The 13,626-nt window shown below is 45.2% G+C and overlaps 1 protein-coding gene across 1 annotated transcript in view; it reads right to left on the reverse strand.

Moving 5' to 3' along the window:
- LOC311140842 (calcium-transporting ATPase type 2C member 1-like) overlaps window positions 1-13,626 on the reverse strand; it is a 56,732-nt gene that overhangs the window by 33,493 nt on the left and 9,613 nt on the right. The window contains exons 2-3 of the mRNA XM_084176106.1: window positions 2,689-2,793; window positions 2,289-2,405 (exon numbers count right to left, since the gene is read on the reverse strand). Of these exons, the coding sequence (XP_084032232.1) occupies window positions 2,289-2,405; window positions 2,689-2,793 (222 nt within the window). The remainder of the gene's footprint in view (window positions 1-2,288; window positions 2,406-2,688; window positions 2,794-13,626) is intronic.

Below are 13,626 nucleotides of genomic sequence, written 5' to 3' on the forward strand. Positions count from 1 at the left end.
AGAGATGGAGCTGAGCTGATGGTGGGATCCTCCAGGAGACAGGGAGAGATGGAGCTGAGCTGATGGTGGGATCCTCCAGGAGACAGGGGGAGCTGAGCTGATGGTGGGATCCTCCAGGAGACAGGGAGAGATGGAGCTGAGCTGATGGTGGGATCCTCCAGGAGACAGGGGGAGCTGAGCTGATGGTGGGATCCTCCAGGAGACAGGGGGAGCTGAGCTGATGGTGGGATCCTCCAGGAGACAGGGGGAGCTGAGCTGATGGTGGGATCCTCCAGGAGACAGGGAGAGTATCACGTCGCTGCTCTGTTCTGTACAGACAACCTGCCTGACTGGCACAGCCCAAACTAGTGACAGATTAATGACCCGAATGATTGTAGCTCTTCACTCAATGTGTGTGTGTGTGCCAATGCTGCTTCTGACAGATTTCACGCACACACAAACAAACAAACTAGCTAGCTAGACTGGACCATCTCTGGTAGTTCAGTAACTCATTAAGGGTGCATCAGGCCTCAAGCCATTACACCAAGGATTAATCTGATCTGACAACACTGAGAGGAGCCAGGGGAGTAGGGGAGTGGGGGAGTAGGGGAATAGGGGAATAGGGAGGGGAATAGGGATGGGAGTAGGGAGGAGAGTAGGGGAATAGGGGAGTAGGATAATAGGGGAGTAGGGGAATAGGGGAGTGAGTAGGGAGGGGAATAGGGGAGTAGGGGAATAGGGGAGTAGGGGAGGGAGTGAGTAGGGAGTAGGTGAATAGGGGAGTAGGGGAATGGGGGAGTAGGGGAATATGTGAGTAGGGGAATAGCACTCTCCCAATTCAGACGATAGGGAGGGATGAATACGATAGTGGTGAATGAATACCGTGATTAATATTCTAGATAATTTTTAAAAATCTAATCTTGAGTACTGTCCTGCCTTTCCATGGACGTTGACCCTGTCACCTAGGGGAGTTAGGTTTGGGTCTTAAGCGTTCTGGGACAAATGGCTTTGAGAAAATACCATAAAATATGGAATGGAGAAATTCGAAAATGGTGTTACTGATAGAACAGCCTCTGATCTGGTTCAATCTGGCTAGATCTAAAGTGCCTCTGTAATTATGATTAGTACAAAAAAATTAAATAAAGATTTCCCCCCTGCAATTTAAACAAACCAAACCTCCAAAGTACAGCAATGGCTCATGGCATAATTACGTATTTTTTGATAAGTTTCCATGGCAACAGGAGGCTGCATCTGATGTCAACCACGTGATGAGTAAGTGGCTGATCTTTCTTCTTCTTTTTTGGCACAACAGCAGGGTATCAAAGGGGGTGAAACAAAGAAAGAACAGAGAGAGGGGGGGGTCAGAGGGGAGAGAGTGCGGGGGAGAGAGAGAGTGGGAATAGAGAGAGATGGGGAGAAGGAGAGAAAGACGGGGAGAGGGAGACGGAGGAGAGAGAGTAGGGGGGAGAGAGTAGGGGCAAGAGAGAGCGCGGGGGAGAGAGAGAGCGCGGGGGAGAGAGAGAGAGCGCGGGGGGGAGAGAGAGAGCGCGGGGGAGAGAGAGAGAGCGCGGGGGAGAGAGAGAGAGCGCGGGGGAGAGAGAGAGAGCGCGGGGGAGAGAGAGAGAGCGCGGGGGAGAGAGAGAGAGCGCGGGGGAGAGAGAGAGAGCGCGGGGGAGAGAGAGAGCGCGGGGGAGAGAGAGAGCGCGGGGGAGAGAGAGAGCGCGGGGGGGAGAGAGAGAGCGCGGGGGGGGGGGGGGGGGTGAGGAGAAAAACGGCCTCTCAGGGTGGCAGCTCTATATTTATCCGACCGCTCATCACTTTGCTTCTGGCCACGGAAGACAGAAACCAGGCAGAGCGGCCCAGATTTTTACTCCTCTCCCTCCCTCCCTCCTACCCCAGAGGACACTGGGAGCTTTTGTCCTTGCTGAAGAAGCCAAGAGCGAACCAAGAGCGGGGCGGAGGGAGGACAGCAGGTGATCTGTGATATTTCACATGTACTAAACACTACAGCATGTAGGGAGCTGCTTCTGAAACCTGAAGCCCTACTGCAGCTTTGGCTTCAGCACTCGCAGGAAATGTCTAGTAATGTCAGTGGTGGGATGCTGTGCTAGAACTCCAGCATCAAAGCCAGGATGCATCAAGTGTGAGGGTGTTCCCCTTTTTGCTTATTTAGTCTTCATACACATTTACTACAACGCCATAATAATGTTATGAATTTCAGGTTTTGGTAGCTTCCCTTCACTCTCCAGGGAGTTGTAGTTTTTCTGCTTGACGTTGACAAGGGATTTGTAGTTCTATCCGCCACTCACCTGGGAGATGTACTTCCTCCAGAGAGGCTCCTCCTCATTGATGTCGAACTCATTCCAGCCATGGTAGGCACGGCGACGGGTGACCTCACTGTGGGTCAGGCCGTACTGCAGGTCAGCCTGAGGGAAGGAGCATGGTTACCAACAACAACAGTGTCAGGTGACTAGCGTGTGATCATGAGATGAGGGGCTCACCCTTTAATGTGCTTGAGGGGCGTTATTTGACACCAAGTTCACAGTGATGCTGACTAGGTCTAACTTGTGTCACCTAGCTATCTTAAGATGAATGCACTGACTAAGTCATCTGGATAAGAGCGTTTGTTAAATGACTCAAATGTCTATGTATTCCATTACTATTAGTGCAATGTACTAAGTTCTACATTTTTCACTGTGCCATACATACCTGCAGGACACACGTTACTTCGTTCACTGGTAGTTCGCTGGCTTTTTTTGAAGTTAGTACTGGAACCATGGTCTCATCTTCACACTGGGGTTGTCTCTCGGAAAGCTGCAACAAACAGACAGACACACAATAACATAATGAAGATCAAGAAATATCCATTATCCTTGTATATAGCCCCGTTATTGTTATTGTTTTTGTGTTACTATTTTTCCTTTAGTTTATTTAGCAAATTTGTCTTACTTTCTAAAAACTCTACTAGTTAAGGGCTGGTAAGTAAGCATTTCACTGTAAGGTCTACTACACCTGTTGTATTCTGCGCATGTGACATTTTTGGGGGGATTTGATTTAATGGAATCAAAAATGTAATCCCTTGCATATATAGTGTAGTCCAGACAGCTTGATGCTACAACAATGCCCACAGAGATTAGATGGTACCCCTTCTCATCATGCCATAGCCTTTGCTATACCATAGCTTTAAGATTAAGGCTGCACTTAGCTCCACTATGCTAATGCTAGTTCGGCCATTAGGCCAGATGTCCGCCAGTCAGCCAAACAATATCACTCACACAGAGGTCAGGCATATCAGGACTTAGTCACAAACAACACGCTTCATGACAATCGAAGGCGTTTTTGTGATTGTTTTTTTCAAAAGACCAAAAAAGCATGCTGGGGGAAAAAAATAGTACTTCATAGCAATGTACAGTTGAAGTCGGAAGTTTACATACACCTTAGCCAAATACATTTACATTCAGTTTTTCACAATTCCTGACATTTAATCCTAGTACAAATTCCCTGTCTTAGGTCAGTTAGGATCACCACTTTATTTTAAGAATGTGAAATGTCAGAATAATAGTAGAGAGAATTATTTCTTTCAGCTTTTATTTCTTTCATCACATTCCCAGTGGGTCAGAAGTTTACATACACTCAATTGGTATTTGGTGGCATTGCCTTTAAATAGTTTAACTTTGGTCAAACGTTTCGGGTAGCCTTCCACAAGCTTCCCACAATAAGTTGGGTGAATGTTGGCCCATTCCTCCTGACAGAGCTGGTGTAACTGAGTCAGGTTTGTAGGCCTCCTTGCTCGCACACGCTTTTTCAGTTCTGCCCACACATTTTCTATAGGATTGAGGTCAGGGCTTTGTGATGGCCACTCCAATACCTCGACTTTGTTGTCCTTAAGGCATTTTGCCACAACTTTGGAAGTATGCTTGGGGTCATTGTCTATTTGGAAGATCCATTTGCGACCAAGCTTTAACTTCCTGACTGATGTCTTGAGATGTTGCTTCAATATATCCACATAATTTTCCTTCCTCATGATGCCATCTATTTTGTGAATTGCACCAGTCCCTCCTGCAGCAAAGCACCCCCACAGCATGATGCTGCCACCCCCGTTCTTCACAGTTGGGATGGTGTTCTTCGGCTTGCAAGCGACCCCCTTTTTCCTCCAAACATAACGATGGTCATTATGGCCGAACAGTTCTATTTTTGTTTCATCAGACCAGAGGACATTTCTCCAAAAAGTACGATCTTTGTCCCCATGTGCAGTTGCAAACCGTAGTCTGGCTTTTTTATGGCGGTTTTGGAGCAGTGGCTTCTTCCTTGCCGAGCGGCCTTTCAGGTTATGTCGATATAGGACTTGTTTTACTGTGGATATAGATCATTTTGTACCTGTTTCCTCAAGCATCTTCACAAGGTCCTTTGCTGTTGTTCTGGGATTGATTTGCACTTTTCGCAAAGTACGTTCATCTCTAGGAGACAGAACGCATCTCCTTCCTGAGCGGTATGACGGCTGCGTGGTCCCATGGTGTTTATACTTGCATACTATTGTTTGTACAGATGAACGTGGTACCTTCAGGCGTTTGAAAATTGCTCCCAAGGATGAACCAGACTTGTGGAGGTCTACAATTCTTTTTCTGAGGTCTTGGCTGATTTCTTTTGATTTTCCCATGATGTCAAGCAAAGAGGCACTGAGTTTGAAGGTAGGCCTTGAGATACATCTACAGGTACACCTCCAATTGACTCAAATTATGTCAATTAGCCTATCAGAAGCTTCTAAAGCCATGACATCATTTTCTGGACTTTTCCAAGCTATTTAAAGGCACAGTCAACTTAGTGTATGTAAACTTCAGACCCACTGGAATTGTGATACAGTGAATTATAAGTGAAATAATCTGTCTGTAAACAATTGTTGGAAAAATTACTTGTGTCATGCACAAAGTAGATGTCCTAACCGACTTGCCTAAACTATAGTTCGTTAGCAAGACATTTGTGGAGTGGTTGAAAAACAAGTTTTAATGACTCCAACCTAAGTGTATGTAAACTTCCGACTTCAACTGTACCATGTGCCAACTGGTTGCAATTCAGAGCTAAGGCTTTACACGGACATACAGTAAGTAATCTAAGATAAATGATGGAGCGATGGAACCAGAAGATACACACAAAAACCTGCAAGCTAGACCTACAAGTTATCTAACAACTGAGGTCTAGCAAAAGGCAGTATGCTGTGCTCCCTCTGCCAAGATAGAGTCAACACCAGTGGTTACTTGTCAGCCCTCCTCGTCAAACAAACCATCTCACTCTGTTACCGTAGAGAGAGGACTGTAGGCAGGCGATGACACAGTAACCGTACGACAGGCAGGAGTGTGAATGACCTGTTCTGTGCCCAGTCATCGCCACCCACCCACACCTCCTGGTCCTGCCCGTAACGTCTACTGCTAAAAGAGGTATCCAACCAACATCTGTCTGTCTGTGTCTCAACTCCCCCAGAACCACCAATATCCCTCTCCTTCTCCTCTCTCGCGTCTTCCCTCTCTACTCTCTCTCCGGCGTTTAGATGAGACAAAGTTTCTTACGTAAGTAAGAGGCTGGAGAGTGTTCTTTTAGCCTGAGAGGATTCCATCTAATTAAGAGTGACAAGAGCTTAAACCTGGATCAGACTCTCTCTGTCTCCCCTCATCTTCACTCCCTCCACTCTGTGTAGAATAATGAATGAAAAGGTCACACTGCTTTCTGTGCAATTGAAGAGCTTGAGAAGAAAAGCTGTAGAGAAGGAGAGGGACTAGAGGCATGGAGGAGTGAATGAGTAGAGAACCCTCGCTCCTCCTCTCCTTGTCCTTCCTCTCTTTACCATCCTTCTAACCTCTCTTTACCTCTCTCTCTCCTCACCATCCTTCTAACCTCTCTTTACCTCTCTCTCTCTCTCTCTCTCTCCTCACCATCCTTCTAACCTCTCTTTACCTCTCTCTCTCTCTCTCTCCTCACCATCCTTGCTGGATCCTTGCTGGATCGAATCCCCGAGCTGACAAGGTAAAAATCAGTAGTTCTGCCCCTGAGCATGGAAGTTAACCCACTGTTCCCCGGGCACCGAAGACGTGGATGTCGATTAAGGCAGCCCCCCGCACCTCTCTGATTCAGAGGGGTTGGGTTAAATGCAGAAGACACATTTCAGTTGAATGCATTCAGTTGTACAACAGACTAGGTTTTCCCCTTTCCCTCTCCAATAGTGCTGAGTGATGTTTTTTAAACAACTAATTGACCCATCGTTTTTTTCTTTGAGCTCAATGCGCACATTGCACAGTTTCTCTAGAGATTAATCAGAACCAAGCCTGAACCATGCGATGTAGTAGGGAGTTGTAGTTTCCAACAGGCCAATATTCTACATAGTTCAGCGCATAAAACATGGTAATTAACTACAATGACCATAATCCATTGAGCATATTCTTGTCCGGTCTGTGTTTCTTTTACGCCTGCTACAGAAGAGAGAAGAATGCACTATCGTGAGGGAATAGAGGGCAGCTGTTGCTTCGAGAGGTATCTCTACCTGAAATTACATTACCTAAGTGATTGATGGTTGATATTCAGCAGTCAAAAAAGTATACCTTATTTACTTTGAAGAACTATAGGCAAAGGCATCAGCTCTATAGAGATGAGATGACTTGGTATGAAATAATAAAGTCATCAAGTAAAACAAATGTAATATACACAACTTAAATATTTTATTAAAGTAAAGTAATATGAATAAATGATGGTTAATAAGTGATAAGCAGTAATGGGCAGTCACTACCATCATGAGACTTGTATTAATTGTTTTATTCTGTGTTGTTACAGCATTCAACCCACATAATGCATGTAATGTTGTTGTTTTTTAATCAAAACTGAAATCCTTAATTTTTTTTAATCAAACAAACCTCAAAAAGCACTAATAGCTCAGCACTACTCCCCAACCCTGTTCTTGGAGAGCTACCGTCCTGTAGGTTTTGAGCTCAATGCGCACATTGCACAGTTTCTCTAGAGATTAATCAGAACCAAGCCTGAACCATGCGATGTAGTAGGGAGTTGTGGGATCCTCTAACATTCTGAGAGGGGTAGGGAGAAAGCCAAATAGAGCGGCAGAGGGAAAGAGAGGTGGGGGATTTGTTCATAACCTGGATTTGTCCTCTGGTTGACTATTCTTCTGACTAACTTAAATCTTGCTTAAATCTGTACCCGTCTGTGCAATTTAGCGACCAGTTCCTGAACAGCGCCGGAGAAGATGTCTGCCGTTTTACAGCCCTCTAACCAATTGTACTATTATGTGTGTTTTTCCGCGTTATTTGTAATTTATTTTGTACATAATGTTTCTGCCATCGTCTCTTATAACCAAAAAGAGCTTCTGGATATCAGGACAGCGATTACTCACCTCGTATTGGACGAAGATTTTTTCTTCAACGAGGCGGCCGCGAAGGATATCATACAGACACCCGACAAGGCCCAAATCCCCGTCATTCGCGTGAGGAAGAGAAGGAGATATCGCGGACGTAGATCGGGGTGCCTTGTAAGGATCCGACGGCGAGCGAGTAAACGGCCTCTTCCATCAATCCTATTAGCCAACGTTCAATCTTTTGAAAATAAAAGTGGACAATTTAAGATTACGGTTATCCTACCAACGGGACATTAAAAACTGTAATATATTATGTTTCACAGAGTCGTGGCTGAACGACGACAATGATAACATTCAGCTAGCAGGCTATACGCTACATCGGCAGGACAGAACGGCTGACTCTGGTAAGACAAGAGGTGGCGGTCTGTGTATATTTGTAAACAACAGCTGGTGCACAAAATCAAATACTAAGGAAGTCTCGAGGTTTTGCTCGCCTGAGGTAGAGTATCTTATGATAAGCTGTAGACCACACTATTTACCAAGAGAGTTTTCATCTATATTTTTCATAGCTGTCTATTTACCACCACAAACCAATGCTGGCATTAAGATTGCACTGAATGAGTTGTACAAGGCCATTAATCAACAGGAAAACGCTCATCCAGATGCAGCGCTCCTAGTGGCCGGGGACTTTAATGCAGGGAAAATCCGTTCTACCTAATTTCTACCAGCATGTTAAATGTGCAACCAGAGGGAAAAAAACTCTAGACCACCTTTACTCCACACACAGAGACGCATACAAAGCTCTCCCTCGCCCTCCATTTGGCAAATCTGACCATAACTCTATCCTCCTGATTCCTGCTTATAAGCAAAAACTAAAGCAGGAAGCACCAGTGACTCGGTTAATAAAAAAGTGGTCAGATGACGCAGATGCTAAGCTACAGGACTGTTTTGCTAGCACAGACTGGAACATGTTCCGGGATTCTTCAGACCGCATTGAGGAGTACACCACATCAGTCACTGGCTTCATCAATAAGTGCATCGATGATGTCGTCCCCACAATGACCGTACGTACATACCCCAACCAGAAGCCATGGATTACAGGAAACATCCGCACTGAGCTAAAGGGTAGAGCTGCCGCTTTCAAGGAACGGGACTCTAACCCGGACGCTTATAAGAAATCCCGCTATGACCTCCGACGAACCATCAAACAGGCAAAGAGTCAATACAGGTCTAAGATTGAATCATACTACACTGGCTCTGACGCTCGTCGGATGTGGCAGGGCTTGAAAACTATTACAGACTACAAAGGGAAGCACAGCCGCGAGCTGCCCAGTGACACAAGCCTACCAGACGAGCTAAACCACTTCTATGCTCGCTTCGAGGCAAGCAACACTGAAGCATGCATGAGAGCACCAGCTGTTCCGGATGACTATGTGATCACGCTCTCCGTAGCCGATGTGAGTAAGACTTTTAAGCAGGTCAACATTCACAAGGCCGCAGGGCCAGACGGATTACCAGGACGTGTACTCCGAGCATGTGCTGACCAATTGGCAAGTGTCTTCACTGACATTTTCAACATGTCCCTGACTGAGTCTGTAATACCAACATGTTTCAAGCAGACCACCATAGTCCCCGTGCCCAAGGACTCTAAGATAACCTGCCTAAATAACTACCGACCCGTAGCACTGACGTCTGTAGCCATGAAGTGCTTTGAAAGGCTGGTCATGGCTCACATCAACAGCATTATCCCAGAAACCCTAGACCCACTCCAATTTGCATACCGCCCCAACAGATCCACAGATGATGCAATCTCTATCGCACTCCACACTGCCCTTTCCCACCTGGACAAGAGGAACACCTACGTGAGAATGCTATTCATTGACTACAGCTCAGCATTCAACACCATAGTGCCCTCTAAGCTCATCACTAAGCTAAGGATCCTGGGACTAAACACCTCCCTCTGCAACTGGATCCTGGACTTCCTGACGGGCCGCCCCCAGGTGGTAAGGGTAGGTAACAACACATCTGCCACACTGATCCTCAACACGGGGGCCCCTCAGGGGTGCGTGCTCAGTCCCCTCCTGTACTCTCTGTTCACCCATGACTGCATGGCCAGGCACGACTCCAACACCATCATTAAGTTTGCCGACGACACAACAGTGGTAGGCCTGATCACCGACAACGATGAGACAGCCTATAGGGAGGAGGTCAGAGATCTGGCCGTGTGGTGCCAGGACAACAACCTCTCCCTCAACGTGACCAAGACAAAGGAGATGATTGTGGACTACAGGAAAAAAAAGAGGACTGAGCACGCCCCCATTCTCATCGACGGGGCTGTAGTGGAACAGGTTGAGAGCTTCAAGTTCCTTGGTGTCCACATCACCAACGAACTATCATGGTCCAAACACACCAAGACAGTCGTGAAGAGGGCACAACAAAGCCTATTCCCCCTCAGGAGACTAAAAAGATTTGGCATGGGTCCTCAGATCCTCAAAAAATTCTACAGCTGCACCATCGAGAGCATCCTGACTGGTTGCATCACCGCCTGGTATGGCAACTGCTTGGCCTCCGACCGCAAGGCACTACAGAGGGTAGTGCGTACGGCCCAGTACATCACTGGGGCAAAGCTTCCTGCCATCCAGGACCTCTATACCAGGCGGTGTCAGAGGAAGGCCCTCAAAATTGTCAAAGACTCCAGCCACCCTAGTCATAGACTGTTCTCTCTGCTACCGCACGGCAAGCGGTACCGGAGTGCCAAGTCTAGGTCCAAAAGACTTCTCAACAGCTTCTACCCCCAAGCCATAAGACTCCTGAACAGCTAATCATGGCTACCCGGACTATTTGCACTGCCCCCCCCCACCCCATCCTTTTTACGCTGCTGCTACTCTGTTAAGTATTTATGCATAGTCACTTTAACTCTACCCACATGTACATATTACCTCAACTACCTCAACTAGCCGGTGCCCCCGCACATTGACTCTGCAACGGTACCCCCCTGTATATATAGCCTCCCTACTGTCACTTTATTTTACTTCTGCTCTTTTTTTTCTCAACACTTTTTTTGTTGTTTTATTTTTACTTTTTTTGTTTAAAATAAATGCACTGTTGGTTAAGGGCTGTAAGTAAGCATTTCACTGTAATGTCTGCACCTGTTGTATTCGGCGCATGTGACCAATACAATTTGATTTGATTTGATTTGAAGTGACGTGTTACTACACACTTAGACTTATATACCATGGCTTGGCTGAATACTCCATTATGATTGGTTGAGAGGGGTGTTGTATTTTCTGATATATACGCAACACTAAACCTGCTATACTGTAGAACGCCACACCAGGCAGCGGTAAGTTGATACTGTGAGAAAGGGGCTTTGAAAGAAAGATGGTGGTGGTGATAAGGCTAGGTTACTGCTGTACGCCGACTCACCCTCCCCTACGCTCATTACCAGCTTCTTAGTGTAAACACAAACAGTCAAATCAAACAGAAACGGAGCTATACGTCAGCGTTTCTACTCTCGCTTCAGAAGAATAGTGATGAGAAAGACAAAGGAGGTAGGATTTTCCCTACTAGCACTGTTGGAGCTAGAAGCACAAGCATTTCGCTACACCCGCAATAACATCTGCTAAACACGTGTATGTGACAAATACAATTTGATTTGATTTGACTCCACATCCCCCTGTGTCAATCCATCTGTCAATCCATCACATTTCACTCCACATCCCCCTGTGTCAAATCCATCATGTTGTTTCACACCACATCCCTGTGTCAATCCATCTTGTTGGAGACCCCTGGCCTAGACTAACCCTATGGACACAGTGATAGACAGACTAACCCTATGGACACAGTGATAGACAGACTAACCCTATGGACACAGTGATAGACAGACTAACCCTATGGACACAGTGATAGACAGACTAACCCTATGGACACAGTGATAGACAGACTAACCCTATGGACACAGTGATAGACAGACTAACCCTATGGACACAGTGATAGACAGACTAACCCTATGGACACAGTGATAGACAGACTAACCCTATGGACACAGTGATAGACAGACTAACCCTATGGACACAGTGATAGACAGACTAACCCTATGGACACAGTGATAGACAGACTAACCCTATGGACACAGTGATAGACAGACTAACCCTATGGACACAGTGATAGACAGACTAACCCTATGGACACAGTGCAAGCAAAAGCAAATAACGGTGCTGTTCATTGACTAAACTTTCTAACCCATTGGCCAATGCTTGCATTCTCATACAAGCAAACATCATGCAACTGCATTTAGGCTGTTACCACCAAGCAAACATCATTCAACAGCATTTAGGCTATATTACCACAAAGTCAACAAAGAGAAATCAGTAACCTAGCCCATAGAGAACCAAACCTCTCACACACACACCCTCTCACACAAAGACTGGTTAGACTTGACAGACTGCATATACTATAGGTGTTGTGTTCGGGTCCATTATTTCAAGTAGCCTACCCCCTAGCACCAAGCAGACCAGGGTTCAAATGCATGGAGCATTTAAATATTTGTATTTAAAAATACATTTGTCTGTGTATTTGAGTATTTTCAAATACATGCCCTTACTTTCCAATTTTATTTCCAAACACATTCCAATATTCAAATACTTGTACTTTCAAAGAGAAAATATCTAAATACTTACTTCAAAATACTTACTTCAAAAAATGTATTTGAAAGTAGGCCTAATTGAAATACCCTAAATAGTATTTAAACCCAGGTCTGTTTACAGTAGTGCAGAGATCAGATCAAATAAGACATGATGAGAGAACAACATACTACAGGTGTTGTTTCCTGGTCCGGGTTGGCCATTATTGTTGTAGACCAGGCTGCTACCTGTCAATATCAACAGGTTGAGTGGCTGAATCACAGTCCGAAGAATCTGTTTCTCCCTCTCTCTCAAGCAAACAAAGAGGAAATCAGTAGCCTAGCACATAGAGAACCAAACACACAGCTGCAAATTGTCTCACACACACACACCCTCTCTCACAAAAAGACTGGCTAGACTTGTCAGACTGCACATACTATTATAGGTGTCGTTACCGGGTCCTGGTTCGCCATTTTCGTTGTAGATCAGGCTGCTACCTGTCAATATCAACAGGTTGAGTGGCTGAATTCATGTGTCTCTCTCTCTTTCCCTCTCAAGCTGATAAGAGGTAATAGGTACAATAAGAGCATTGTGCTTCCACAGGATCTGATCTGAACACGGGTAACACACGCCTACCGTAACACACACCTACCGTAACACACGCCTACCGTAACACACGCCTACCGTAACACACGCCTACCGTAACACACGCCTACCGTAACACACGCCTACCGTAACACACGCCTACCCAGTAGCCATAAGGAGGAGCAGCACCAGGATCAAAGAGGAGAGATCAGATCAAATAACAAGAAGATATGTTGAGAGGTCAATGGAACGGAGAGATCAGATCAAATAACTAATCATGTTATGTCACATGCTTCGTAAAGGTGTCCACGAACAGTGAAATGCTTACTGACGGGCCCTTCCCAACAATGCACAGATTTAAAAAAATTGCAATAGTAGAAATAGAAAAAGAATAACAAGGAATAAATGAGTAAGGATAACTTGGCTATATCCACAGAGTACCAGTACCAAGTTCATGTGCAGGGGTACAAGGTCATTGAGGTACAAGATATGTTGAGAGGTCAATGTGGTCCCTCAGTTGGTAGAGCATGGTGCTTGCAACGGCAGGGTTGTGGGTTTGTTTCCCACGGGGGGCCAGTATGAAAAAAAGTATAAAAATAAATAAATAAATAAATAAATGTATGCACTCACTAACTAAGTCGCTCTGGATAAGAGCGTCTGCTAAATGACAAAAAAAATAAAAATGTAAAATGAAAAGGAGAGATCAGATCAAATAACAAGACCTGTTGGGAGGTCAATGGAAACACCACACAAATGCAGTAGAGTTCAAGAGACTGCCAGGAGTTCTTGGAATGCTACTGGAATAGAGCTGGGAGATATGGACAAAAATCCATATCGCAATAAATTGCCTGATTTTATGCGATAACAATAAATAGAATGATATGTTTATAAAATTAATGTGCACCACAATTGTCCCATTAACAATCACCCATATTAGTAAACTTACTTCATTTCAAACTTCATATTTTTCTAGTATAGGCTACTTATCTTAATGAACGATATCAGCAAAATGCCTGCGATAAGGGATCGGCGTCGATCATTTTCGGTTTATCGTCACAGCTCTATACTGGAATGTTTTGTACTAAAAAAATA

The sequence above is a fragment of the Coregonus lavaretus genome (genome assembly GCF_964263955.1).
Source record: "Coregonus lavaretus genome assembly, chromosome: 13".
NCBI classification, from domain to species: domain Eukaryota; kingdom Metazoa; phylum Chordata; class Actinopteri; order Salmoniformes; family Salmonidae; genus Coregonus; species Coregonus lavaretus.